At 37.0% G+C, this 27929-nt stretch overlaps 2 protein-coding genes across 4 annotated transcripts; one reads left to right on the forward strand and one right to left on the reverse strand.

Moving 5' to 3' along the window:
• The first annotated feature begins 377 nt into the window (after positions 1-377).
• On the forward strand, positions 378-20537 carry rtn3 (reticulon 3). Of its 3 annotated transcripts, XM_043243677.1 has the most exons (9): positions 378-674; positions 4858-4902; positions 7661-10405; positions 14786-14993; positions 15938-16076; positions 16412-16481; positions 16638-16684; positions 18087-18145; positions 18294-20537. In XM_043243677.1, exons 1-9 carry the CDS (start codon positions 581-583, stop codon positions 18340-18342), a joined length of 3456 nt encoding a protein of 1151 aa, XP_043099612.1. In that variant the 5' UTR covers positions 378-580; the 3' UTR covers positions 18343-20537. The 3 variants fall into 3 exon arrangements, with proteins under 3 accessions (XP_043099612.1, XP_043099613.1, XP_043099614.1); XM_043243678.1 differs by lacking the exon at positions 7661-10405 and having other exon boundaries at positions 398-674; XM_043243679.1 differs by lacking the exons at positions 4858-4902; positions 7661-10405 and having other exon boundaries at positions 400-674.
• On the reverse strand, positions 19260-27846 carry zfta (zinc finger translocation associated). Its single transcript, XM_043243694.1, is given in 6 exon segments — positions 19260-22714; positions 23661-24104; positions 24797-25144; positions 26018-26350; positions 26353-26505; positions 27718-27846. Coding segments are annotated over 6 exon segments (1890 nt in total). The 5' UTR covers positions 27845-27846; the 3' UTR covers positions 19260-22229.
• Positions 27847-27929: the final 83 nt, after the last annotated feature.

Here is a 27929-nt window from a genome sequence, read left to right on the forward strand (position 1 = left end):
TTTCAGGGTTAATAACAACTGCATGGATATTCGAGACGGCAGAAAAGAATGGAAAATCTGGGAAAATTACGTTTAATATTATCGTATTATTTTTTTTAACGATTGAAAATATATAACAAATGCTTAGTGTTGCATATCATCATTTTAATGCAGAAAGCATTTGTTTACAACACGTGATGCTGTAGACCTGTATGAGGAACGTCAGAGGTCTCTCTAAAAAGTAAAAGGAATTTCTGTGGCACGATATCGAGGCAAAATAGTTTTATTGCGTACATCTTTAAACAAAAATAACGACCTATCACCCTAATACACACACACACACTCTCTCTCTCTCTCTCTCTCTCTCTCTCTCTCTCTCTCTCTCTCGAGCGCGCTGTGTACCCGCCCTATTTGTCTCTTCCGCCGCCCCCATCCACTGCAACATTCAGGCAGGTTCACCTAATGTGCTTGTGCAGGCTCGGTGACGCCGCTGCTGTGTTGGGAAATACTCGGTGAATCGGGAGTGTTCAGAGTACTAATCGGCAGCCGAACATCAAACGACGCTTCTAAACTACAGATCCTGTAGAACAACGCGACGAACATGGCAGATCCAATGACCCAATCTTCTCAGATTTCGTCGTCACAAGGCCTAAACGATGGGCATTCTGCATCGTCCAAAGACTCCAAGTTTTCCGGTAAGAAAGCGTGAACGTCATACAACAGTTCCGTTGAAGTGCGTTCTGTTTCTTTTGAAGTTCACCGACGAGTTTACCGACGTTCCAAATGGAAGCGCGTTTGGCAGGTCGCGCGGAATAGAGAGTTTAAGGACAATAGCAGGTCATATAGTGTGCATCAGATCGATTTGAATGAACGCACAAGTTTAAAATGCATTGAAGCCAGCACTGGACTCTCTGGCGTTATGTAATATGTTTGCACTGTTTATTTCTCACCTACACTTTCCATATCGCCTCCTTTTGGGCATAGTAGGAGGGTTTTGGCGTTACACTTCGCAGGCAGAAATGGCATGGCGGATGTTGGGACTCGGAATGAATGTGTTCTCATCCACAGCTTTGACCTGAAGTTTATTTTTAGGAAAAGGCCACGGAGAAATATGGGGACACGTAATACCCCTTTGAACCCGTGCTGAAATGGGCACATGTTGCGGCTCAGCTGATGATCTGCACTGCAGATGCATCCGAAACTGGAAGACGGTGTACAACGAAGGAAGTCCCTACCGTTACAAACACACCCCATCTCCAGTGCTAGCGACGTGACAAGATAGAATAATCAATGTAGCTGCCTAGAACTTATTAAGAATCGTTCGAGTCGGATCTATTCAAAGAATCAGTTGAATTTGTTCAGAACTGAATCGGTGCGAGGAAGTGTTTACATTAAGATTTTAAGAATTAATGTTATTATAATATTTTTTGTTTTGTTTTTTGTTTTATGAACTGAACCATGGCTGCAACATATTGAACTGGGACATATGACATTCAAATAAACTGGTTTATTTATCAAAAAGATTGCGTTTTACTGTATTGGTACGTATAAATATGCCCAGTCAGACTGACGTAGTTATGTCACGGCGTAAAATAATTGTCTAGGTGCTTTAAAATGGACAGTATGAAAGAATCGATTTGCGGCAATGAGTCAGAATTACATTCTCTTACTGCCAAGTCCAAGTACATTCAATGATTGATTTGTTAATAAATTGTTCTCAGTTGTCACGTTGCTTGCCGTAAACACACACACAACACACACACACACACACACACACACACACACATATATATATGCATGCGCAGTTAAGGTAGCCCATATTTACATGTAAAAAGTCGTTCTTTGGAAATGACTCGTTGCTCTTTGTTCGCTTCCTGTGTATTTTTCCGTTGTGAAAACAATGCAGCATGGTTTTTGTTGACTTGGGATATTGGCTCATTGCTTTTTAGGTCGTCAGCAATATATAAAGCTCTTCTGGCCTCCTTGCTGAGGCGTCATTAAGGCGTCTGGGAGTCTAATAGAATTAGAACGTGAAGTTAAGGCTCAAGACGTCACCCTTCTCTGAATTTTCAGCACTCTTTTCCATCACTTAATTCCGTCAAATGCTTTTTTGGCTCTTGAGTTTAGGCTCATTGACTTCAGATGGGTATCAGAGTCCAAATATTGCTTGAAGGATGTAGACATGATAACTGGCCTACAGGCTTGCTATCTCAGACACCATATGTGAAGGTGACATATTGGACTGGATGGTTAAATTTAGCTGCAATGGCCCTCCAAAACACAGTCTGAGATGCCTGTCTGGGTGCCGTTGTCACGTTATACTCATAGTAAAAGCCTGTATGTAAATATAAGGTATTAAATGAAGCCTTACCTACCCAAATGCTGTTTTAATCCAATATTCTGGGTTAAATGCAGGTTAAGATCAATCTGTAGAATTTGTAGCTGTGAACAAACGGTTACATTCTTTTAATTTGGAAATCTATGGAGCAAGCGTGCATTGGTTGCTTCATAGGCATCTTTTGCCAGTACATTTGTTTGCAAGTCATTCGTTCTTGCGAAATCTTTTTATTTTTATTTTTTGTCATAACAGTTTAGTTTTCAATGCAATCAAGTAGTCTTTCGGGTGTATTTAAATGAGTGCAAATTAAAGCTACATGCATATCAATTATATAGAGTATAAGTTGTTCATGAAGCTTTAATTTCTTTTTATACATTTATTTGCGTTTTGCTAGCATAGTTAACATTCCAGCTTCAACATTCCAAAAGTATTGTGTCAGCCACCCCAAGATGTTTTTGGTAGACCTTAACTTGTGTTCAACCCAGAACAATCTGTTAAAAATGTTATGCTATATGAGACCAAGAGATCGTATTCGAATCAATTTCATCTTTGCTATATCAATACTTTCTTTTTGCTTGGTCAGAAAACTCTTCTGTCTGGGCATGATACCTAAGGTCGATACAGCTGGCTGAGGCCGCACTCTTAAAGATTTAGGTGTCATCGTTAAGTCCCCTCAGGAATAGAGCTGATATTGCTGGCATGACAGAGATGCCACACAGGCTCTTCCAGAGTCAGAGGCCAGTCCAGTACCACTTTAGGCATTGCACTGTAACCCAAGCCATCTCTGTGCTTTTAACCTCTGCCCTTGCAGTAGATGGTATCTGTCTATTAGATCCTTGGATGTTGTATTACTACACCTTATTTCCCTATTAAACGTTTACCGGCTAAACACGACCAACCGACCATGGTAGGATATCAGATTGTGTTGCCATATTTTGTATCACATGGTTCCTACTGTCAAAAAGTGAAGCAAATTCTATATGGCTGACTCACAAGTGGAGAAAAAACTTCAATCAAGATGACAGAGGGTGTTTGGATTTGTCAGGGTTTGGTGTCCACATCAATGGTGCAAGGTGTGTCGCTTATTAATACGTTCAGGTGTGGTTTGGGCAAGGAATGCCGTGAAGCAGGGGTGCACTCCTTATCTGTGACCTGTAGAGCTTGCCCCGTTTAAGACTGTTGCGATACTCGATCAACCTGTTCTCTTTAACTTTCTCACAACTCTCACTGTTGGCACTCCTTGTTCTTGTGGAGATTCCAGAGATGATTAATCCAATTCTGGTGACCTAGTACAACCTGATGATTGACCCAACTGTTGTAAGTGGCTTCTGGATGAATGCAAATATTGTTTGCTTCCAAATCACATGAATTTTTGAAGTGTGGCTGAAAATGGCTTCCCTTAACAGGTTACATAACACAGTGGTGCAACATGTGGGTGCTTTGCAGGGTTAGATGTCAGAAAGTATGGGAGGGATCATTGAAAATTCCATGAGAAAGTTCCACCATTTGACTATTATGAGTAAGTATTGTACATTTATGTGGCCAGACCATCAAGGACTGTTGTGTATATGATTAGTTCTGTTTGTACAGCTAAAAGTGCTTTAAATAGTTGATACAAAATATTTTTTTGTGTATCATACACATGCAAATAGCATCATGTAAAAAAGCAGAAGTGTTTATTTTAGGTATTTGGACTGGTCAACATTTATTTTATTATTTTTTTTATCAGCTTTATGGATTTTTTTTTTTCTCGCAAAGAAAATTGTCAAATATTGAAATCAAATTCTTAAAATGGATGCTCAAACAATAAATCAAATGCAATTTAAGTTCTTCGTTTGTAGTAATAAAGTATACCGAAACCAAAAATATGTAATTTAATATTTTTTAACAGTTCATTAAAGCCCAGTTTAATTATAGTTAAAACTATAATTAAATGCTCATAATATAATGTTATCTCATGAGCCTTGTCAATGAAATGCTATCCGTGGCTTTTTTTTATTTTATTTAATCATGTTGGGTTTTTTTTTTTTTTTTTTTTTTAACATTTAAACATTTAATTAATTTTGTAAAGAAAAACTTTCACATACCTTTTGTTTTTTGCCTATGTGTAGTTTTTCCAAGTAGTATAAACTGCATGCTTAAAAAATGAGGAATGCTTTTTGGAATAGCTTTACAAAGACAAGAGCATCTCACACATTGCTAATGGTTGATTATTAGATCTTGTTTAAATAGTAGGTTAAAGGCAAAGGTTAATTCTGTAATTGTTTACTCACCCTTGTGTTATTTCAAATCTGTTTCAGGTTTAGTCAGGTTTAGAATGATAAGAGGCTGAGTAAATGATAATTTTTTTATTTATTTTTTTCCTCTCTATTCCTTATGGCTTAGTTTTTTGCTGTCATTTTTTTTTCTTTTCTAGATTCTTGATATGTAAAAGGTGCTTCGCTGGGCATTTCACTAACATTTTCCCCTTTCAAATGTAGAGTATAAGAAGGATACTGAGACTTTTCTTCTCATTCTTCTGTCCTATTTTATTTTTTCAGATTCCTTTTTTTCTTCGCCTGTATCTCTCATTCAGTCTCCTCAAGGCAAGTGTATAGTTCTCTTATGATGCTCGCCTGCTTCTCTACCTTTTATCTTTCTCTCCATGCTCCTCTGTCATCTCTGTTCTATTAAGTATGCTATATCCCGCTGGGCTGCTGCTATGACGCTCTCCATCCCTCTCGCCAGTGACCCTCTCCTCCTCTATACCAGACTAGATGTTCGCATTAAGGGCTTCTTTTGGAGTTCTTCCTTTTAGGAGTAGGAAATGAAGCAGAGGACACAGAAAGAAGCTACCAATTGTTTAACTAAAGAATTAGATCTCTATCTCTCAAGCTAGAATTCAACCAGTTTCTGTGGAATATCATCAGAATGTCCTCTCCTTCAGTCTGTATGGTCTTGATGATAAAGTTCTTACCTAAACATTAACAATCAGTAAGTCTCACACCTGCACGCCACTTGACCGTGTACTGTGCAGTCCAACCACCCTCCCTGACCAGTTTTGTAACAAGACCCTTGCTGTTTCTAATGGTGTCCCCCTTGCAATCATGCACGTTGGAATCCATAATAACGGCCAAGTCCCTCCTGTTTTCAACAGTTTCTGAAATCCTCAAACTTGGATTCACTTCATGAACGCTCATCAACTGAGGTCATCCAAATTTCTGTGGCTTGTCTTGTAATGCCTTATTTGATCTAACACAGTCTCTACTTGGCTCTGTAAATCCAACAATACCCTGTAGTAAATGGTTTCCCAGCCTAAAAGGTTGAACGTTGCCATTCCTGGCAATAATTTGTGGCTACCACCTCCCATTTACCATTAGTATCCCCTGTCATTTCGTCGCCATCCCACATCTGACATGGTTCACAGATTAAAAATGGGAAAGCTAAGTCCCCACAGATGCTAGAAATTCAATCGGCTCCATTATATACCCACTGCAAACACGATTTAGGTCAGCGTTACTGTGGGTCCAGCTTAATCCCAAGATTGCCACCTTATTTTAAGATAGCAGAGAAGTTCAAGTTCACTTTGTGCGAGAGCAGAATCCTAAATATGGATCAGGTTGGTGTCCCTGAGGATTCATGTCCTTGATGCCCCCCCTCCCCCACAACAAGCCATGTTTGGAGCTACACCCCCAACACCGCACTGGTCCTGAAGGTAGAGCGCCACTGGGGAGGGATCTAGCAACAGGACGCTGCTTGGGGTTACATCCCCATGAGTGCTGCGGCTGACTCTTCACCTGCTTTTTCCATGCATTTTGCATGTTGTCTTTTACCACAGAGCAAGAGGACATCCTCAAGTTTTAGTCTTTTTATTTGTGTTTGTTTGTTCTTTTCTTTCCTGTCTATTTACTTTTTTTGATCACTGTAGAATTTATGTATAAGAAGCATTAGCATTAGTGGATCTTAAATAAGTTCTTCACACGGTGTTGAAGTTTTCAGATATCTTAGGTGACAATGTCTTTAAATTTTTGGTTTACTTTGTTGATTTATATAAAATAGTGTGCATATTTTTAAACATTGCCAAAGTGTTTTAATCTCATAATTCTCATTAATTCCTTTTATTTAAATGACTCCTAATAATATTATTGCTTAGTTTGCACAACGAGTACTTAACAATATCAGAATCTTGAAGAGGCAAAGGAGCAGAAGTCTTAAATTTGAAACATGTTTTGCAACATAACATGTAAAGTAACATATGAAATACAATAACTTACGTGTTGTCTATATTACAAACTGCATCTATTTTCAGGAGGTTTTACCCAGGTAAACCCTGTAAGTATAGTATGAAGAAATGAATTAATTTCTATTAGATGCAGTGTACGTGTGTTTTTTAACTATATATATATATATATAGCCTAAAGCATGAAAATTCCTTTCTTAAAGTAAAACCAGGAAATGGCAGGTTTATGAAGGGACAAAATTTATAGGATGTTATAATGTGGTAGTCAGTGTGTCATATTATACTTTTACCTGTAGTCTCTCTAGAACTGGTTTTATCACCCTACAGGAGAGTCAGGAGGAAAAAATTGCTTTAACTCAAAACATTGTACTCAGATATGCCTTGTTATCTTACTTCCACATAGTGCCTATAATGGCAGAATTGTTCATCTTTCGGACACTGCCATTGTGTTGCATGGAAAAGTGGTCAGAATTGCCTTTTTTTTAGCATGTTCACTTTGCTGTATTCCCTGTGCTCTTATTTAATCTCTTTTTTTGAGATGTTTGAAGTTAAGACAGCCCATTAGTGTAATCCCCAATAGGAGTGCTTTAAAAAATCTTTAGTAATTTTCCTGAGGGTACTTCTTTTTGTTTGTCTGTTTTAATTGTATCTTTGTTTTTTGGGGGGGGTGTTGATTGATTAAAAATGTCATCTGAAGTAAACCGTTGTGTAAATCTGCCCTTATAGGAACAGTACATTAAAACCATTAAGAAGGCTTGTGTGTCATTGCGATTCCTCAATGGTATCAGCACATTGTCAAGCTGGCATGCAGACATCAAATTCCATCCATTAATATGTGGGACCATGCAGTGTGTGCATGATCGCTTTAGCTTCAGTTAAATGGATGCAAGCAAATTAAGCATCTTGGGAATGCTCCATAAAGTTCCAATATAGTTGCTGATTGCTAAAGTTGTCGGGATCTTTGGCTGTGAAATTTTTATGATCTTAATTTAAGACAATCCTATACAAACCTGAGCTTCAGCATGTTCCCCTGCTTTAGCAAATCGGAGTTAAGGTAAAGTATGCCTTGATCTTTATTTCCAACCCTCCTTTTCCTCCTCTTTCCTGCTGCATGTTGGATGCAGACAAAAGAGTGGTACTGGGCTCTGACAAACCTTCAGAGAATTTGGCCTCATCTCTTCGCTTTTCTTCTCAGTCAAGTTCCTTTTCACCAGTTGCTTATGGAATCGACTCATCGGGATCACCTGCTGACAACATAGATCGTACCTTCAAAGAGAAACGGGAGCTTTTTGATTCGTCTTTTGGCTCTCAAAAGCAGGACTCCCCTATAAAGACATCCCCAGTGTCTGAGAGAATCAAAGCACTAGAAGCTTTAGCTGCAAAGCAGAATGATTTTGATAGAAGTGATGGGGGGTTTCCACATTTTAAGGAGCGTCACTATGAGAAGTCCCCTACTGAACCACAAGGAATTTCCTCTCGTTTGTCCTTTCAGAAAAGGACAACATCAAATGAGCAGGAATCTTCAGAATTACCTTTTCAGAAAAGGAAAATGTCAAATGAGCAGGAATCACCCTTTCAGAAAAGGACCATGTCAAATGAACAGGAATCTCCAGAATCCCCCTTTGAAGTGCTTGGAGAGGAAAGGCGTGGAAGTGATTTTGAAGACACCGCTGACTGGATGAGAGCTCACTTACCTCCAGCACCGGATTTCAACATTGAAGATCCTGATCTTGATGAGGGAAATCATTCTCCCATGGTGCAAGAGAGCCCATCCAAAGTTATGAAACCAAACAAAGATACAGCAGAAGTTCCAGAACCTTTTGCAGGAGTTCCTGATCAGTTTATGGACAGTCCCATCAAAGTTCCAGATGATATCAGTCAGTCAAAGGATGATGAAAACAAGCAATCAAAACAAGAAAGTGTTGAGGAAGATTCTGAATTTGACCTGAACTTTTTACCAACAGCCTATATGTGGGATAAACAAGACAAAGCTGATACAGGCATTCAAGGATATCAGACATTCCTTGACAATCAAGAGCTTCCTTCCTCCCCTGCTCCTCCGGCAGATTTTCAGTCAACATCACCACCCCCCCCTGTGTCCCAACAGATGGAGCCTAGTTCTACACAACCTTCCAATATTTCAAAGGAAAGCTTGGAGCCTGCTGAAATCCAAGAGGTAGACAGCTCTGGGGAATCCGATGACACAGTGATTGAAGAAACCATGAGCATTCCAACAGTGAGAAACAATGACCTTGACATAAAAACCAACGAAGAAGAGGAGGTAGTTCCAACCACTGAAAAACAGCCAATTTTGGTACCTATTATTAATGTTATTGAAACAGAGGAACAAGTTTTAAGTGATGATGAGGAACCACTTGAGGTGGAAGAGGAGGAGGAGGAGGAGGAGGAGGATGAAAAGTGTGAAATATTGCAAGGTGATGGCAAAAGGTCACCAGAGCAACACGACTCAGAGATTCCAGAACAAGTGTCTGTGGAAACTCTATGTGGTGAGTGTAAACCTGACCATGGCATTTCCTCTCAGACAAATCAAAATTGCTCTGATGCTGAGTGCTCTCCTGAACACAAGGTGATTGAAGATGATTATGAAAGTGGCATTTTTCTCCAGTCTTCTCCAGACTCCGGAGGACTACATTCAGAGGACTCTCAAGAGCTTATGTCTCGGAATTTAGTGTCCTTTGAACCCCTTAAAGAGTCTTTCCTAGAAAAAGACCTTGACAAGACTGCAGAAATACTTTCTGACCTGCCACCCGACATCAGTTCCCCCTCAAATGAACCCAGTGATGTAGAAACTTACCTGGATCATTACGCCAGTGAAGAGCTTGCTTTAAAAGACCAGCTGAATTCATCTTATTTTAAGGAAAGTAAAGGTGAGAAAACAGAGATTTCAAAATCAAGTTGTACTCAAGATAATCAAAATACCAATGTTCGGGAGTCCTTTGAACATATTAATGATGATTTCAATGAGACACCCAATGAATGCAGGCTAGACTATGAATCTTTGCCTGAGCCTTTCCTGTCTGATCCTTCATCTGATATTTCTGATTTTGAGACTATAATCTGTCAAAACAAAATTACAGATTATAGTGTTGATCCAGAAGATCAAAAGTCAGCAGCAGAAATCAAGGCTTCAATCTTTCAGGAACAGGAAGAGTTGCCAGTCCAGTCAATTGATCAACAACCACCAGTTCAAGAGAACCCACCTTCACCATTCCCCTCTTTTCATGAAGAACAGTCTAGCAAAATCAGTGAAGATATTTCTGGCCCTGTGGCAAATGAGATTACTGAAGGATCAGTGATAACCAAGTCTGAACCTCGAGTTGTTCCCACCAAAGATCTTTTAGACCGACCGGATTCACCAGAGACCCTAAGCGATACAGAGACGTTTGAAGCAGAATGCTCAGTAACAGCAGCAACTGACAGCTTCGTGGAGTTCATGAGGGAGTGTCTTAAGTCACAGCAGGATGAGGAACCGGAGGTCCTCAGTCCCAGACAAAAAACTATAGACCAGAATCCCAAATCTGATGCTCCTGCTTCCACTCAATCCTCTCCGGCTATGATCATGGATTTAGAGCAGGAGCGTCTCACAATTTCTGCTTTGAAACAGCTTGGGAGCAGCCAAGAAGATGAAGACAAGGATATTCCCACTATGAAGACTGCCCTAAAGCCTGATAACCCTCCACTTCCTACAGCTAAACCTGAGGCCTCAGAAACCTCATCTTCTCTCACTCAAAACAAGTATCAGCCTGATGCCTTGCTTCCCAAAGAGGTAGAGGCAATCGACATTTGGGTAGCAGAGGCCTACCATCTTGCAGAGCATGTCTTGACAGCAATACTAACCCATCTTACAGGTAACATGTCTTTCTTCTGGGCAAGTAGCCTGCTAACCCTGCACGCATAGTATGCCCAGACACTACACCTTACTTTCCTCTTTTACTTTATAACTGAGCTTTCATTTTCTCAACTCTAACCTATAAAATTGCTGCTGAAAATGTCAGTAACTAAACACTCTCAAACTATTACAATAGCCTTATGAAGATTCTAAATGTCTTGTTTGTATCTTTATTAAATGTACTAATGTTTTTTTTTTTCTAATACATGCATCATGACCTGTAAAACGTGATGGTGCAATATTAAAATGGATAAGAACCTGTATAAACAATCTTGCAGGATGGCTGCATGCAAAGCCCTTGAAGTCAAATGGTACAGTTTGTGTCTTGTCTCAGGTTTCATCTTTCTATGTAACCTTCTTCAGGAAGTCAGGGTAAATGTGTTGTTTAACAGGAGTAGCGTTATCTTACATTTGGCAGTTAGTAGTCAATTGTTTTATGTGTACTCCTCTGGTGTGACTTGAGAGAAAGTGAAGTCAATTCTTTACCTGTTTGCTAATTATAAATAATTCTAATGCATTCCTTAGAATATGATTTTAAGTATTAAGTCTCATATAATGAGACTTAATAAATATACATATTTATTACCCCCTCCCTTTGCCACACATTGCCCGGTAAAACTCAGTTGTTTCACATATGCGATCCAATGCCTGACTCATTATCTAAAACGTGTATATTTTCTGCATGCAATGACTGTTATGATCTCTACAATTATTCTCTTAACAAATACTTTCTTAATAATGTATAATCAGGCTACATGATTACTGTGATTTTATTCATTATCAGCACAATTATTATTTTTAATTAAATTAGTAGCCTATATTATGTTTTTTTTTTTTTTGTTTTTTTTTTTTTTTTTTGTTTTTTTTGTTTTTGGTTTTTTTTGGTAATCTACGTGTCCAGAACAAGCTTAAAATATTTCCCTCAATTACTTTAATGCTGAGGTTTGAACCTTGGACTACTGTGAAGGATCCTGTTAGGTTCGAAGTTAATAGAGAATAAGTTTGCTTATCACAATTCACAGCTAAATTTATAATTGTGAAGCACCAGTTTCCATATTAGTAAATAGTAGTTAAAGCATGAATAAAACTATATAATTTTAACACTTTACAGTAAGTATTAATTTGTTAACATTAGTTAATGCACCAGGTATCTTTTTTTTCTTAGTTAAATTATCTTTAACTTGTATTAATAAATTTATGTATAGTTATAGTAATAACACTGTATTGTTATAAATATGTTTTGGTGTTCATTATTTGAAATGTTAACTATGTTAGGATTTATTAACTTCAACAAATGCTGTAAAGCAGCTCATAATAATGAATTCAACCTTACTGTAAAGTGTTACCAATTCATACAGACAGTAATTCATTTCTTGTGCCAAATGCCATATATAGCTGTAACCTAGTAAATGGGTTATTTAATAGATCTAGAGCATATTCCTTGTCTCACTTTTCATTCTGCTTGAGTTGTTTACTGTGGGTGAGATTTATTTATTTTCTGAAAACAATTGCAACTTTGCATTTTAGCTGTCAATCACCTAAATACAGCAGACTAAGAGCTTTCCCGTGGTTTTAAAATTGTTTTAATGGGTGTGGCAATTTTCACTTGGGTTTGTCATGGCTGTAGATAATAGCATGTGGTTGTGTGAACTCTTAACTTAGGTTTGGCTAATCACTGTACTCAATTATTTACTTACAGGAATATAAAGCTACAAATATTCATTTTGGGTATTAGAATTTTTCTAAATGGTCTGCCTTATAAAATATAGTAGTTTAATTTCACTTGAGACTTTAAAAGGATGAGAAACAAGTGCAAACATTTTAAGCACGCTAAAACAGACCGTAGTGTATAAATATGGCCAATAGCCTTTAAATAACTGACCTCATTAGGGTTTCATTGCATGAAAATTGGCTCACACTGTTCGTTTCTGAACATACAAATGAGCACTCACTGTGATGAGGGAAAAATGTGAATTTTAGCTGGAATTATTGTGCTTGTTTGGGATGGGTGATTTTATGCATGACTCTTAAATGATTCACACACACGTGGACTCTTACATGGTTTCGCTCCAGTGCATTAGATGGTGTATGTACCTTTAAGAGCCGAGCTCAGAGAACTAAAAGAGGCCACTGCGGCTCAACGGCCACTGGGACATGCTGTTGTATCTGGGTCCACTAACGCCAGCGAGGGAGGGAGGGAATGATAGCGAATAGCTAACTGTTCTCAGCCTAGGCTGCCTCCCCGTGGGCACTAGCAAAGCATGCTGGGAGGGACTCAGACCCCTGCAGTGAGCAATAAGGAAACCCCTCACATGCACCGAGCGTTTTAGCCCCCGAGCTTTGAGAGTGGACAAAAACAATGGTGCTCTCTCAGGCTCTGAATCATTTGCCCCACACCATTGTGCTGGAGTTATGTCACGTTGACTGTTGTTGTAAACAATATTTTTTTCCATGGGTTGCTCGAGCAGTTATTCTTGTTTTTTACTTTTTGCCTACTTACTCCCTTAAAATGCAGCATTCATCTAAACAGAGCTCATTTAGAGTTCCACATTTTAAAAAAGAGAAAAGAAAAAAAAAAACACTTTTTTTCCACACATACGTACTTTAAGTATACTTGTTGGTTTTATTTAGTTGACCTCAGTGTCTCGTGAGAATTTATGAAGCAAGTCTTAGGAAATGACACGGAGGCATTTTTTTCTGTTGTGAGAGCAAGTAGGTAAAGAAAGATGTAGCACTAATGACAGCATTACAAATTAATTATATTTCAAATAAAATGTGTTCTTTTGAACAGAGGCTGAACATTTTAACATGTTTTTGATCTTAATAATTGTCTTTGGTAAGAAAGAATTGTTTTTTACCTTTTTCGAATCCATTCAGCTGATCTCTTGGTCAGGCAGTAGCACTTTTAGCATAGCTTAGCATAGATCATTGAATCTGATTAGACCGGTAGCATCATGCTCAAAAATTACCAAAGAGTTTAAATACTTAAAAACTTGGCTCTTCTGTAGTTACACTGTGTACTAAGACTGACATAAAATGAAAATTTGAGAGTTTCTAGACCTAAATGACTAGGAATTATAATAATAATAATAATATTAATAATATTAATAGTAATAATCAAGGGACTTTACTGCCATACCATGGCCTTTGCAGGCGCATTGATGTAACGCAGCATTTTAAAATGGTCCCCAGCATTTTCAGGCACCATGTAGTATCTTTGTGCATGCTCTTTAATTGCAATAATAGTTCACAATATTACTGTTATTACTGTATTTTTCATAAAAACAATAAATGTAGCCTTTACAAAAACATTTTTTAAAGAAATTAAAAAAAAAAAAAAAAAAAAAAAAAAAAACGATACAACACCAAAATGTTTAACCATAACTCTCCTACTTCTTCAGCGACCTTGACCTTGGCTGTATTCACCAATTAAAATAATACATTTTTATATGCCCTGTAGAACAGTTGTTAAATCTGTATATTTAAAAAAAATATTCTTGCGTTTCAGAGTTTAAAAGTTCTCTGAAAATTTGATGGGGAAAACTGTACTTGACCATGTATTGCTTTAATACATGAATGCATTTACAGTCTCCTGGAGTGTGAATGCCATATCTGTTCTCGAGGTGATATATTAAAGCTGACAGACCAAACATAGTAAGAGTGGAAGATGGTGGTAATGTTTCAAGCGGGCAGCGCTTGCACGTGTATGGTCTTATGTTACGAGACCCGTCCCCACACATGCCCAAGTTGGAATTCCTCCTCTAATAAGACAGTGTTTTGAAAACACAGAGTCTTTGCCAGGGAAATATATATATATATATATATATATATATATATATATATATATATATATATATATATATATATATAGGTGTATTATTCTGTTCTTGTAGGCTACAAAATTGAGCATCCTCCGCATGAAATTTGATGTTTTGAATACCACCGTCTTCCCCCACAGACCATATGTCCGTGATTTCCTGAGTAATGGAAACACGCAGAGCCGAACCCCCTCAAGGCATCGCTCCACACGGAGAATGCCTTTTATGTAAGGCTTCTTTAAAAGCTTACTTTCACGCCGCATCACCAGCCACTCGGAAACTGCATTACGTAACCGCAGCCGTATGGAACATATGAGCTCTGTATTATTTATGAGAGACCTAATGATTTTGCAGTTCAGGTGCAAAAAGAGAACCTATTAAAATAATATGTTGCAGCCTTTTACAGCTGAAGGCTCGGGATTTTAAAGTGTTTTGCACCAGTTCAACAATTCATTCATTGTGTCACTGTTCGTGGAAACGCGCCACGCACACGTTTTTCACATACTCTCTCTGTCGTGCAGTGAATGACCTGGTGCACTGGCGGGACCCTAAGAAGTCAGGGGTGGTGTTTGGCGTGTCGCTGCTGTTGCTGCTTTCTCTGGCAGCGTTTAGCGTGATCAGCGTGGTCTCCTACCTGCTGCTGGCCCTGCTCTGTGTCACCATCTCTTTCCGCATCTACAAATCTGTCATCCAGGCTGTGCAGAAGTCCAGCGAAGGACACCCCTTCAAGTAAGGCCTGTCTGTCTATGTCTGCTGTTAATAAACTCACTGCGGTGTAAATATTTGAGAAAATCGCTTTATCCTCTTGGATTTTTTGATGGGATGTTTTGACAGTGTTTTTACTTAAACTGTTGTCTTCTTAATTTAATAAGTGGGTGTGAATAAAGCTGTCAGGAAAATATTCATTTTATCAACAAAATGAAATTTAAAGAAAAACTCACAAAAACTGACATTTATGGTAAAATACCGACAGATGTGGTTGCCAGACCTTGTATGGTAGCAACATTTAGACATTTTTACTTTTATTTTATTATGAATATAAGCTATTTAATTAAATGATGTTCATTTAATATCAGTGTATTAAATGAACATATTAAATTATAGAGATCGATATATATCTCTCTGTGTGTGTGTGTTTATTTATATAAATACATAAGTAATTTAAGAACATTCGATGTAAAATAAAACCCTAATGTGCACAACTGATAAAAATAAAGTCAGTTATGAATTATACAATGATTTTAGCCGAAGACGTCATTTTAACAGTATTTTACTGTACAATTACATTAAATATAATTACATTTATTCACCGTATATAATATGAAAACTTACTGTTAACCAATTAGCAGGTTATTACTGTAGCATTGTGTGTTTTACTGTTAAAATCATAAATTTCTTTAACAGTGTATCAACATAAATGCTTTAAAAACTAGCTAGAAAAGTAGCTAGTCTTGTGTGCAAATGTTTTATAAATGTAAACCCTCTGTTTCAGGTATTTTATATATATATATATATATATATATATATCACACACACACACACACATATATTTACATATCTCCGTTTGGCACTTTAATGTTAGGCTCTGTGTTGGTTTTGAGTGCAGTGGTGCTCAGAGGTGTGTGGCTATACAGGGGCAGGGCTAATTGGGTTGACCCATGTTCTTGTGACAGGGCTCTGATGGAGAAAGATGTCACCGTGCCCCCCGAGACCTTCCGCAAGCACGTGGACGCCTGTCTCTCCCACGTCAACCGTGTGCTCAAGCAGATGAGCCGCCTCTTTCTGGTTGAGGATCTGGTGGATTCTCTCAAGGTCAGTGCCCGCAATTAGAAATGCTATGAGTTTTCTAGTTGTTGTTCAAAGCTTGCTTCTTCTTTTTTTTTGTACATACAACTATAAATTATATACTGTTTAAATGTATAGTGACTCCATTATATATATATATATATATATATATATATATATATATATATATATATATATATATAGCACTTTTAAGAATACAGATTGTCAAAGGATCAAAGTTATTTATTGCTATATCAACTAAAGTATTGTTATTAAAGCAATGCAGTTACTTCATAATCCATTATAATAATTATGTTCTGAGGCTTTTTGTTGCCTTGACCCACATTACTTTCTGATTTCAGCTGGCAGTGGTTATGTGGCTGCTGACATACGTCGGAGCGGTCTTCAATGGCATCACTATCCTCATCCTCGGTAGGCCAAATGTTCCACTTTTAGCCTCACACTAAAATTCGAGGGGAGCAAAATTGCTTCATAGTTAGTTATAGCCTGACCAATGAAAAATGAATCCACGTCCACAGAGTTTAAGAATGATTGTAATGAGCTCATACCGGGTGTTTTCTTTTCCAGCCGACATCCTGCTCTTCAGTGTACCGCCCGTCTATGAGAAAAACAAGGTTAGATCTCCATCTTTCAGTTGCAAAATATGCACCGTTTAATCATTTTGAATAGGTTGTTCAAAAAAATCGATCAATCCTTGCTGAAAGAATGATTATTATTATTATATTAATCTTACTGAACCTAACCTAACAGTAATGTTATAATTATAATAAAAGGTTTTGCATAGTAACTAATTTAGCTCTACCTAATCAAGGTGAGGGATAGAAAACCATGTTTTATTGTATTCACGTGCCTCCATGTATTAACAATTAACTCTGTCATGTTAACTAGTATTACAGGTTGCTCTTGTTACACATGATCTTTCATGACACAGAGGAAACATGTACAAAGAAGATAGTTTCACTGCATTCATAACAAGCACAAGGCTTTAAAACAAGTCCGTAAGAGTTGCTTTTTTAAAAAAAGCATCTAATAATGGATGACACATGCTCAAATGCAGTTAGTGTTTGAGAGCAGGCGGCCCACTCAGAGCGAACAGTAATCAGTATGTATGATTATTACACCAGAGGGGTCTTATGTAAGCCCTTACTGAAGACTTGTCATAATCTTTACTTAAAGCATTTGTCAAGTCTTAAATTCTTATATAAGAGCGATTGTTAATGAGTGCCTGGTGAAGTTTTTTTTCCTCTTCTGACCTTTTCACAAATTAAACACAGTGCTAATGCACGGCTATAACGATGCATCCATAATGGTGCCACAAAACTCAGAACTGTCTCTTTAATTTCCAAGGCGCAGAGCTCTATGCACTGACCTCAAAACTGCTGTAACCCAGTTTTTAATATCTTTACAGTGAGAAAATAGCCACAACTCTCTTACAGCTTTACTACGATGGTTCTTATCAATATTTTGAGTGTTTTTATTTTTATATTTCATCCGTTTAATTTCTCATCTTAGTTTTAGTAAGTTCTTGTGTCAGTTGTTTTAAAAATCGAATTTTTTGTTATTTTAGTACATCACGTTACAGTAAATGTAAAAAGAGCAACTAGCTCAAATAATAAAATGTTTGCGTTTTTAAATGTTTCAAATGTTTAAATGTTTTAAAAGTTCAGTTTATTTAGTTTAAAAGAAGCAAAAGTGTTTAACGGTAAGACAAAGCATTGATCTACGATTCAGGTTATTTTCCAGCAGTATATATATTTACATCCACAAATGCGACCTCGATAAAGATTGTTGTATTTAGAGTCCCTGCAGGTCATTTAATTAATTAAATTGAATATTGAATATATTTCTAATGTTATAAGAAACGTTTCATTGCAATTTCCTGCGGACAGAAAAATACAACCTAATGTGATTCATTAAACTGCACGAGGCTGTGATTTAATATAATAATTGCATTTCAAAGTACAGTGATATTACAGTCATTGTTTATGATGCAAGCTCTCTTTGCTATTTCCACAGACTCAGATTGACCGTTACATTGACATTGCACGCACTCAAATCAACACTACAATTGCCAAGTAAGTATGGTTTGAGTAGAGTAATTTAGTAAAAATGTATGCCATCTGTGCATGCTAATAAAAAAAAAAAAAAAAAAACCTTAGTGCCATGTAGTAACATTGCCACCTAATGGGCGTTTGTCTCATTATTTTTTTTTTTCACCTTCAGGCTGCAAGAGAAACTCCCAGGAGCCATGAAGCGCTGTAAAGCAGAATGATCCTCCTCTCCGATCCCTCGTTACCATGTTTACCATCCTTCTATCTTTAGCCGCCTCCCCTTATACTAAGCCCAGCCCCCTTTCCCTCTCTTCCCCAGTTAAACCCCACACCTTAAAACAACCATCTGCACTGAACCAGCTAGTATGTAAAATCTAAAAAGCTTCTTGATATTCAATGTTAACTGCAGCTTATTAATGAGCATTAGGAAAAGAAGCTCGGGGCTCCAGGAGCTGGTGTTTTTCAACACAGGAAGTGATGCTATTGGATGCCCGTTTTGAAGGCCGGTGCACGGAAGGATTTGTGAACTAGACTGAACCTATGACCTGGTTTTGAGTGTTGGGTTGGGTGGTGCTGTAGTAATGAATAAAGACAGGTATTTGACTCAAAAGCAAATGTCTGTTTTTTCCAAAAAATTAACATTTCACTGAAAAATACTGACAAAAAAAAAAGAGAGAGATCCTAATGAACTATACTTTCCCTCCTATTTGTTCTTTGAAAAATGTGTCCGTATTCATCTGAAATGCACTGAACAGTTCTAGACGTTTTGATCAGGATGCCACCAGCGGTGATAATTCGGTCTAGTTCACTCTCCTCCCCGTTATTGGCGCAATTTTTAATTTTGTGTATGTATATATAGTTCAATTACAACAGGCTCTTTGCTGTGAAGTAGTTAGTGTTGCTTTTTATATTTAAAAAAAACAAAACAAATATACAGCTCTTATATTTGTCTCTTTCGCACCTCTCTCGCACTCAGTCACCTGAGTTGAGTTCACATGTAAATGTTATTGTTATTACTCTTCGAATAATAGTTATTAAATTATATCTCGATTAGGATGGCTGCTTTAAGTCCCCTGTCTGACATTAGCTTCATAACAATAAATATTAATCACCTTAAGATTGAGTTTTATGTATAGGATCGTCAGAGCACCAGAATATAGGAGTATAGGAAGGCAGTAACTTTCTGCTTGATGTGATGTTGGCCCCACAAGTCATCGGTTTCTGTTGAAACGGGGCCAGTGCCCATCATTTGTCATCTAGATAAGTAAGAGGTTTTTTTTTTGTTTTTGTCAGCATTTCGGGGCATCGTTTACCACCTTGAGCACTGAAGAAGTTGAAATATTTAAAGGCTGCAAAGAGCTATTATTTAAGCTGGATAATTACACACTTACTAATAACACTGTTTTTCCTTAAAAGTCGAAACCCCACTGTAAACACTGTTGGCTTTTAGGACACAACTGCGAGAAAGGGAAGGGTAGCGTAGTGAAAATAACTTCAGGTTGGGCCCGCTGTGTTTGAAAGCAGCATCAGTCCGCGCAAAAACTACTACACAGTTACGACGTGATAAATGGATTATCTGCCGTATATCAAGTTGCATTCGCATTGTTGCTTTTGTCACTGCGTAGCCTGTCGGCTCCTGATGGTTTTATCGTGTTTTTCGCTTAACATTCCAGCTGATGCAGTTGGAAGCATGTCCAAATTGGGAAAATTGACATTTTAACACTAACACGTTCCATCACGTTTTAAAAGTTTGTTCTGTGATTACGGCCCCTTTCTAATATAATTTGATTTGCTGTTAATTTTTTATTTTTTTTCCTCTCTCTCTCTCTCTCTCTCTCTTTCATCCTATTTGTGTCGTATGCATGCTTACACACATGATCGGATTCAGACGGAAGTGTCTTGTCATTGTGTTGCTTAACTAGCATGTTCTACAGTCGAGATCACATGTGCGGTGTTGCTTTCGAAGAACAGGTCAAGCTCTGACAATTTGCATTACCACATTGTTTTCTTTGAATTTAAGGGTAAATGATGACTATATAACTAATTTTTTAAGAGATGCAAACCTCTGTTTAGGTTCTTTGTCTTATTATCTGCTTTCTTCTCTTTCTGAGGTTCAGTTTAATATTTGGGCATATTTTTTTTTTTACTTATTCCTGTAGTACCTTAGCATGTTTGCTGTTTCTTCTTTCCCGTGTTTCTCTCCGAGAAGGGGTGACAGAGGTCACGTTCTTTTTTTGCTTTTGATTCTTGAAGACTAGATGTGATGACTAACATCTACATTCAGTTTGTTAGTTTTGAATTAAGTTAATATGTGGGAGCTTTTGGGGGATGCAAAAAGATGCAAACAGGAAAACTTGTGGTCCCTGTAATGATGTCAAAGTGAACTTAATAAAATGCCAAAAGCATTTGTATCGCTTGCCGCGTTTTGTTTGATTGTTATTTTTAATAAACACGAGTGCATTAACTTCATCGAAAGTGACCGAAAATACGCACAAATATTAAGCAGCTGTTTTTAACACCGACAAAAATGATTACCAAATCAGAAAATTATATTAGAATGATTTCTGAAGGATCATGTGACACTGAAGACTGAAGTGGTGCTCAATTCTGCTTTACCAGCAAAAGTTTCAGAAATATATTAAATTAGAATAAAAATGTCATTTTACAGTAATACCGTTTTACTGTATTTTTCATCAAATAAATGCTGTGGTGAACATTTAAATAATATTAAAATCTTATAGATCAAAGTTTTGTTGTGAACATCTCATTTGTACCAGAAATGTCATTTATGGGAAAAAAAAAAATTTATTAATTTAAAGAACTAGGCTTTTCATATCGACATTAATGGACATTTTATTGATTATTGGTGTTGCAGTAAATCATACAAGGAATGATATTTAAATCCAAACTCGAGAAGAGTGTATGTACATGTGATGAATGTAGTACGTTATATGCATACATCATTTAAAAAGTAATCGATGAAATGTTACTGCTAAACATTACAACCCTGAGAGTTTGAACCTCGTCATCACAACAGTGTGCCATTTTCCAGGAAAAGATCTGTGGGATGTTCCAAACTTTGAAAGTGCCTCCAAGTTGCATTTGGTCAAGAAAAATGGCGTTAAAAGAAGAGGTGAAAAACTTGTGCATCATCATATGACACCAGTGCTGACGAAGCATTCGTTTTTTTTTAGCTCACTCTGTACAGGATTAAAAAGAACTGAAAACGTCACAAGTTTGTCATAGACCAGTGCAAAATTCCTCTGATATGAGAAATAAATGAGCAAACAGGATACGTCTTGATAACATATTCCAGGCTGTATAGTATATATTAAATGAATGCAACCAGGAAGTGTTAATGATTAGAGCACATGCATGCATTACCTGCCCGTTTAATTGCACCTTTCTGAATAAATTCAATTTCCAAATGGAACAAGATTCATAAATGCAGAAAATCAGTGATGAATAAAACACTCCCTGAGGCTTGGATCTCACTCAAAAGAAACCGGACTTTGCCTAAACAGGACGTCCATAAGATTTTTATTTCAATATATAACTTTTTGGTGAACTGAACCAGTAATATATAACATTAACATTATAAACCATATATTATATTTATGCTTTTTCTTTCAAAACGCAAAAGGTTTTAACCCCCTCACTGAGCACCTATTTTAAGTGCGGTAAGTAAAACAATATCGTTCACTGTAATGTGTTGATGTCATGCAAAAATGTCAAGCATGGGAATCAATAACAGTCTTGCAGTCTGCAAAAAGAGCAATGAATGTACAAATGCATTTAAGAGTGCTTATCCACAGAAGAGAAAATGTAAGTTCAGCAAAACCGCTTCTTGAAAAAAAACGAACCGTTTAAACGGCGTATGTTCCGCTTACAAAAGTGATTCAAGCATAAATATTCTTTTTAAGCTTATCAAACATTTTAGATGTTTTACTCACTTTGTTAGAGACAAAAAGTACATTAATTCTTCAACAATGTCAAATCCTTCAAAAAAAAAAAAAAAAAAAAAAAGCGTAACCCCGCAGCAAACTTCCTGAGTGAAGGAAAACGAAAACAGGATGTAGAAAACTCATCCCTAACCCTTCTGTTTCAATTAAGTGCTCTGGCTCGTAGTGCATTCGGTATTAACATAAGCATTGCCGTTAGCGTTCTCTTTATGGCCGTGGCTCGAACCCGAAAAACAGTCATCCGAATGAAAGTGCGCTGAGATCTGGTTGTAGCAAAGCAGGACCAGCTGCCTCTCCTCTGGGTTGTAGTCCAGCGAGTGAGGGTGCACTTGTAAGATGTGTCTCTTGATGGTGCTGACCTTTAGTGTCGCGAGCGTGGCGCCACACACCATGCAGATCAACCCGTGCTTCCTGCAGTCGTAGTCCATCAGGAAGTCCATCTTCCAGCGGGCCTGGTAATTGCGCCGCTGGTCCTTCCCCGGGTAGTGCCTGTGCCGCCCAGTCATCTGTGTTGACGGTGTGATATTTGTGCTATTACTGTCTTCGGTTTCACCTCCTTGTTCCGTGGCTTTCACAGGAGACACCCGTGTGTCACCGGCAGCGTTTGTAGTGACGGGGCCGCTTTGCGGGTCTTTAGTGGCAAACGAAAAACGAGAAACGCATCATTGAACAGTGTATTGGATTTATAGCAGGATTTAACCAAGCAACACTAACAATTACTACAGAAATTGTAGTAGGTTTACATAAGTTTGCCCACCTTGGCCTAAGTTAGCTCAGACGTACAACACGAATATCTTTACTTTATTTTCCTGAGAATCTAAATAATCTAACTTGCTAATTAAGTGAAAGCAAACTGCAAACACCAGGAAGAAGAAGAAGTGTAACTGCTTTTGGCTTTTGAAATATAATGTTGCGTAAATTATAAACATCAACATGATTAAGCGCAACATTAATGTATACTTTTGCGAAATGTATTTACCTGAAAAGCTAAATATCTTAGCTTGCTAGGCAAAGGCACTAGAAACACTAGAAAAAAAAAGTGGTAATTTTATGTTCCAAAATATATAATACGACATTTAAAGGACATTAAATAACATTAATTTTTTAAACGAGATTAATTTGTCTGAGAAGTTAATTAATCTTTAGTTTTCTAAGCAAAGGCTAACTGAAAACACTAGGAAAAAGAAATGTTCAATTCTTAATTTGTCATTTCATCCTTAAAACAAAGTAGATTTACGTGATAAAATAAATAATCTTTCATTTTAGAGAATCAGTTTTGCTTCTCAGGTTTAATCAGCCTGGTCACAATTGATTTGTACCCTGCTGATAAAAAAAACACCAACTGGGATGCTGGTTTGAGCTGATCATGCGCTGGTCCAACCATCTTAAGACCAGCATGAGCCAGCTTCAAAACATACCTAACAGCCACATGCATTTGTTTTTAACAGAGTAAGAACTTTTGTATCTAACTTGTGGTGTTATATTTTCATGTAAATGAATGCCTTTTAATAAAAAAATTAGAACAAGCCCAACAACGATAGTTTGTTTCTTATCTATAAGTTATCTATAGGACTCACCATCCTCTTTTGGTGCGGCCTTGTCGATTTTCTCCTCCTTTATCCAGGCGCTGACCACGGCATCTCTCTCACTTCGGCTGAGGCTGCACGTCTCTGGGTGACACTCCTGGATGTGCTTGCGGAAGTTGCTGACCCTCGGCACAGGCAGGTGTTCGGAACACACCATGCAGTAGCAGAGCGGGTTTTCCGGAGGACCGTACGCCACTAAATAATCCAGCCGGAGACGCCAGGGGCTGCCGTATTTCAGTCTTCTCTTTCTGGGATAGTAAGGTAAGGACTGGGATCTCTGGCCGGTGTCGGGGGGATTCTCATCTCCTCTTGTGTAGTTCATCAGGTTTCCCTGAATGGGATCCATGTTCAGAGGGACAAACGACGCTGAACCGTCTAGGTTTATTTCTTTGGTATGTTGTTCCGATTTGATTTGAGGTTGCAAAGAGTGATATTCTGCATTGCATATGAGAAACGCAAAGAGAAAAATACATGTTAAAATTGAAAATAAACAGTCAGTGACAAAAGGACATTATATTTCTAATAAAGCAATTGATGTGCTTTTATTTATCCTTATGTTTACCTTTTACTCAGTGTGTACATTTTTGACTTTTGATTTTATAATTATATAACAGAATTAAATTAGTGATGTCAAGCGATTAATCATGATTAATCCACCAAAATGAAGGTTTTTGTTTACATAATATATATGTGTACTGTGTATATTTAAATATGAACACATAAAGAATATATTTAAAATAGTTACCTGTATTTACATGAATATATTTATATTCATAAAATTGATTTAATATATAAACGTACCATATCTTTCCAACATATATACATGCATGTGTGTGTATTTTATGTGCATAATAAATATACACAGATATGATATAAATATCATGCATACATACATACATATATATTCTACCTTTTCATTTGAACCTTTGCTTTTTAAAAAATGTAATGACTCATAAAAATGAACATATTTATAAATAACACGCATTTACTATCTTTATTCTATTTTTTGAGCATCATATTTAACTGGTCCTCCGTTTAATCGATTTTTACAATTTAATATCTTGTGTATGCAATAATTCCATGACATTTTAGAGATATTTTTTAGAGATAGATGTTTTGTCTCTCACCTTCACCGTGCGTCTTAGCCCAGGTCTGCAGGATAGAGTGCTTTTCCTCAGCACTGTACAGCAGAGAGTTTGGGTGCAGATCCAACATGTGACTTTTGATGTGATCCAGGTGCAGTGAAGGCAACAGACAGCTGCATACCATGCATACAAGACGGCCCTCCTCTGCCTGGTATTCCATCAGGAACTCCTGACGAAACCAGGCGTGCAGCGAGTCGTTCAGGTAGCGCTCCATCACCTGAGCTGTAGGGCCTGGGAGCTCCTGGACCGAGGAGGCCGGAGGGGAAGGTGTGACCCTGCTAATGCCAGACTGGGCCTGAAGTACTGGAGAGATGGAACCACTAGGTTTGCCTAGATTGAAGAGAAGAATGAGCACTTTATGTAATAATATTAATAGTAATAATAAACTTAATTCAATGAAAAATAAATAATGCATCTTATTTATAATGTGCATTTCTTATACTCAAAGCACTGCAATACAATAAGAAGTAATTATAAGTAAACATCCCAAGAACAAGATATAAAATATTTTATTAATAATAATAATAATAATAAACAAAAGTAAAATAAAGTGTTATGAAATAAAAAAAATCGTATTTATAAAGATCATTAATTGTTTTATGATAAAGAAATCATATATAAAATGAGTTAATTTCAGGTTTTTAATTGTTACATTTTTTTATGATTTTTAAACACATTTGTCATTCATCATTTTTCTATTCATCCAGATACAAATAATAAAAGTTTTTATTTGTTATTGCTTTAAAGATATATATATATATATATATATATATATATTATAAAAGAATTATATACACACACACACATATATATATATATATATATACATATATATATATATATATATATATATATATATATATATATATATATATATATATATACACACAAATGTATTTATGTATTTTATACATTAATTTATATATATTAATGTATTTATATTTATATATATAAATAAAATGTATTTTTATATATATTATTTGTTTTTGTTTTGGTCATGATAATAAGGGAGAGGTAAATGTGCTTATTTAAAAATAATCTCATGATAATAATATTAGATCATTTTCCGATTTATAATATTAAATATATAATATTAGATTTTTTGGGGTGAACTTTAAGACATGCTTTGTGATTCAGAACATCAGAAAAGCACAAAAACACACAGTAAAACAAACGCATGCACAAAGAAATATAAGCACAAACCTGTGGAGTGCCTGTTAACATCCAGAATCTCCTGTGACTCCGGAGGAACATCTGGCTCGGGACACAACGGCTGGCTGTTTTCTCGATTCAAATGACTCTCCCATCCCGACCGGATCACGTCTTTATCAGACTCGGTCCACAGCAGCGAGTACGGATGCTTCTGATTGATGTGTCTCTTGATGGTGCTTAACTTCAGGGTTGCCAGTGAACTGCCACAAACCATGCAGATCATCCCCTGTCTCTGCGGGTCAAAGTCCATGAGGTACTCGCTGCGCCAGTACTCATGGTAATAACGCCGGTGGTCTCGGCCAGGCGTGTTCTTTGAGGGAGGGGGTCCTTTGTAGATGGTCCTGGGATTGGAGACAGAAGGAAAGGAGAGTCTGCGCTCTCGGAGACGCACCAGTAACTGGTGCCTGGGGAGCATACAGAGGTCACAGGAACATCGTGGCTGTTATGAGATGTGAGACCATTGGTCATGTCCTCTTCACCTGGGGAGGACACAAAAAACTATTAGAAACGGAAAAACATGAAGCGTAATGTGAAATTGTTACATTGTGGTCTAACAGAGGGAAATATAAAATAACAGAGGTAGATATGAAATGATGGAGATGGATATTAAGTGAAAATGTGTTTTCATCAGCCCTTTTTGTGCGTAAATGTTTTAAATAATTTGTGTAGTTATGTTCAGAAAATACAATGTGCATGTAATACAGGACGACAATGATGTATTTATTATTATTACATATATAGGATTACTATTGCTAAAGAATAAAGGTCATTCTCAAATATATTAACTGAAGGGAAACAATTAAGTAAGAAATTTTTTATTTTTATGGTATTGTAAAATTATTCTGTATTTTGTAGATTTTGTGATACACAAATAGTTTAATGTATATTTAATTCATGATAAAAATGTTGTCATGGTGAATGTAAAATGTTATATAATAAGTGCTTTTTGTGCATAAATTATTAAAAATCTGTCAGCACTAATTATTAATGTAAATAACAAGTAGTAGAAGTCGTATTTTAATTTTAATATTACCGATAGACTTTAAGTCATTCTCAAAAGACAAGTTACTAAACTCATCAGACAATTTGAGTATTAAACAATAATAAAGTCAATTTTGTGCATAAACCTATAAATAATTCATTACACATTACATATTTTTTCATTACACGTCTACATTCCTATTATTATTATTATTATTATTTCTGTCAAATATTATAACTAAAGTTAACTTCACAAGAAACAAATAGGCAAATGATTTTGCATATTCTACGATATACTAATTATCTATAGTTCATATAGTTCAATAACTAAAAATACTGATACAATAAGCTATCAGCACGCCATTTTTACTGCTGCTGAAAATATTTTTCCATTTAATAAAAATACTAAGGTAAATAACAGTGCGGCGCGATTTAAAGGGACATCAAAGTGAAAACGTGGTATTTCTGCAGGCCCGTTTTTAGCACGGCGAGGGGGCGGCGGCATGGTGCAGTGCCACCGCGCCGCCGCTAGGTGGAGACAGCGCACCGCATATACATATGCAGCATGGTTATTTTGCCTTTGTTTATAGTGGAGCCCGAAAGATTAGGGGCCATGCCTCCGCATGCTATTGTTCGTCACGGCTTTTAACGCTTCCAAGAGCGAGCCATCGAGCTATTGGTCAAAGTTAAACACCTAACACAACATTTACCTGCCGAGAGGTCCCCCAAGTGTCCCCGCTGCGGTGTCGCCTCCTCTTCCTCAGCTTTTATTATTAATGAGCGAGATTCTGTCTGCTCAGCTTTGTGCACCGACTCTTTGGACTCCGCTTCATCCATACCTGTGCTGTGTGATTTTAACGTACAGGATTCTCCCCTTTTGTACGTAGAAATGTCACAAGCGGAGGATTTCGCAGATGCATTC

The sequence above is a fragment of the Puntigrus tetrazona genome, chromosome 7, assembly GCF_018831695.1.
Source record: "Puntigrus tetrazona isolate hp1 chromosome 7, ASM1883169v1, whole genome shotgun sequence".
Classification (NCBI taxonomy): domain Eukaryota; kingdom Metazoa; phylum Chordata; class Actinopteri; order Cypriniformes; family Cyprinidae; genus Puntigrus; species Puntigrus tetrazona.

Coding starts and splice junctions, on each gene's coding strand:
- rtn3 (XM_043243677.1), top strand. CDS start 581: ATGGCAGATCCAATGACCCAATCTTCTCAGATTTCGTCGTCACAAGGC. Junction 16,482..16,637: donor CATCACTATCCTCATCCTCG/GTAGGCCAAATG, acceptor TTTCTTTTCCAG/CCGACATCCTGCTCTTCAGT. Junction 18,146..18,293: donor ATCAACACTACAATTGCCAA/GTAAGTATGGTT, acceptor TTTCACCTTCAG/GCTGCAAGAGAAACTCCCAG.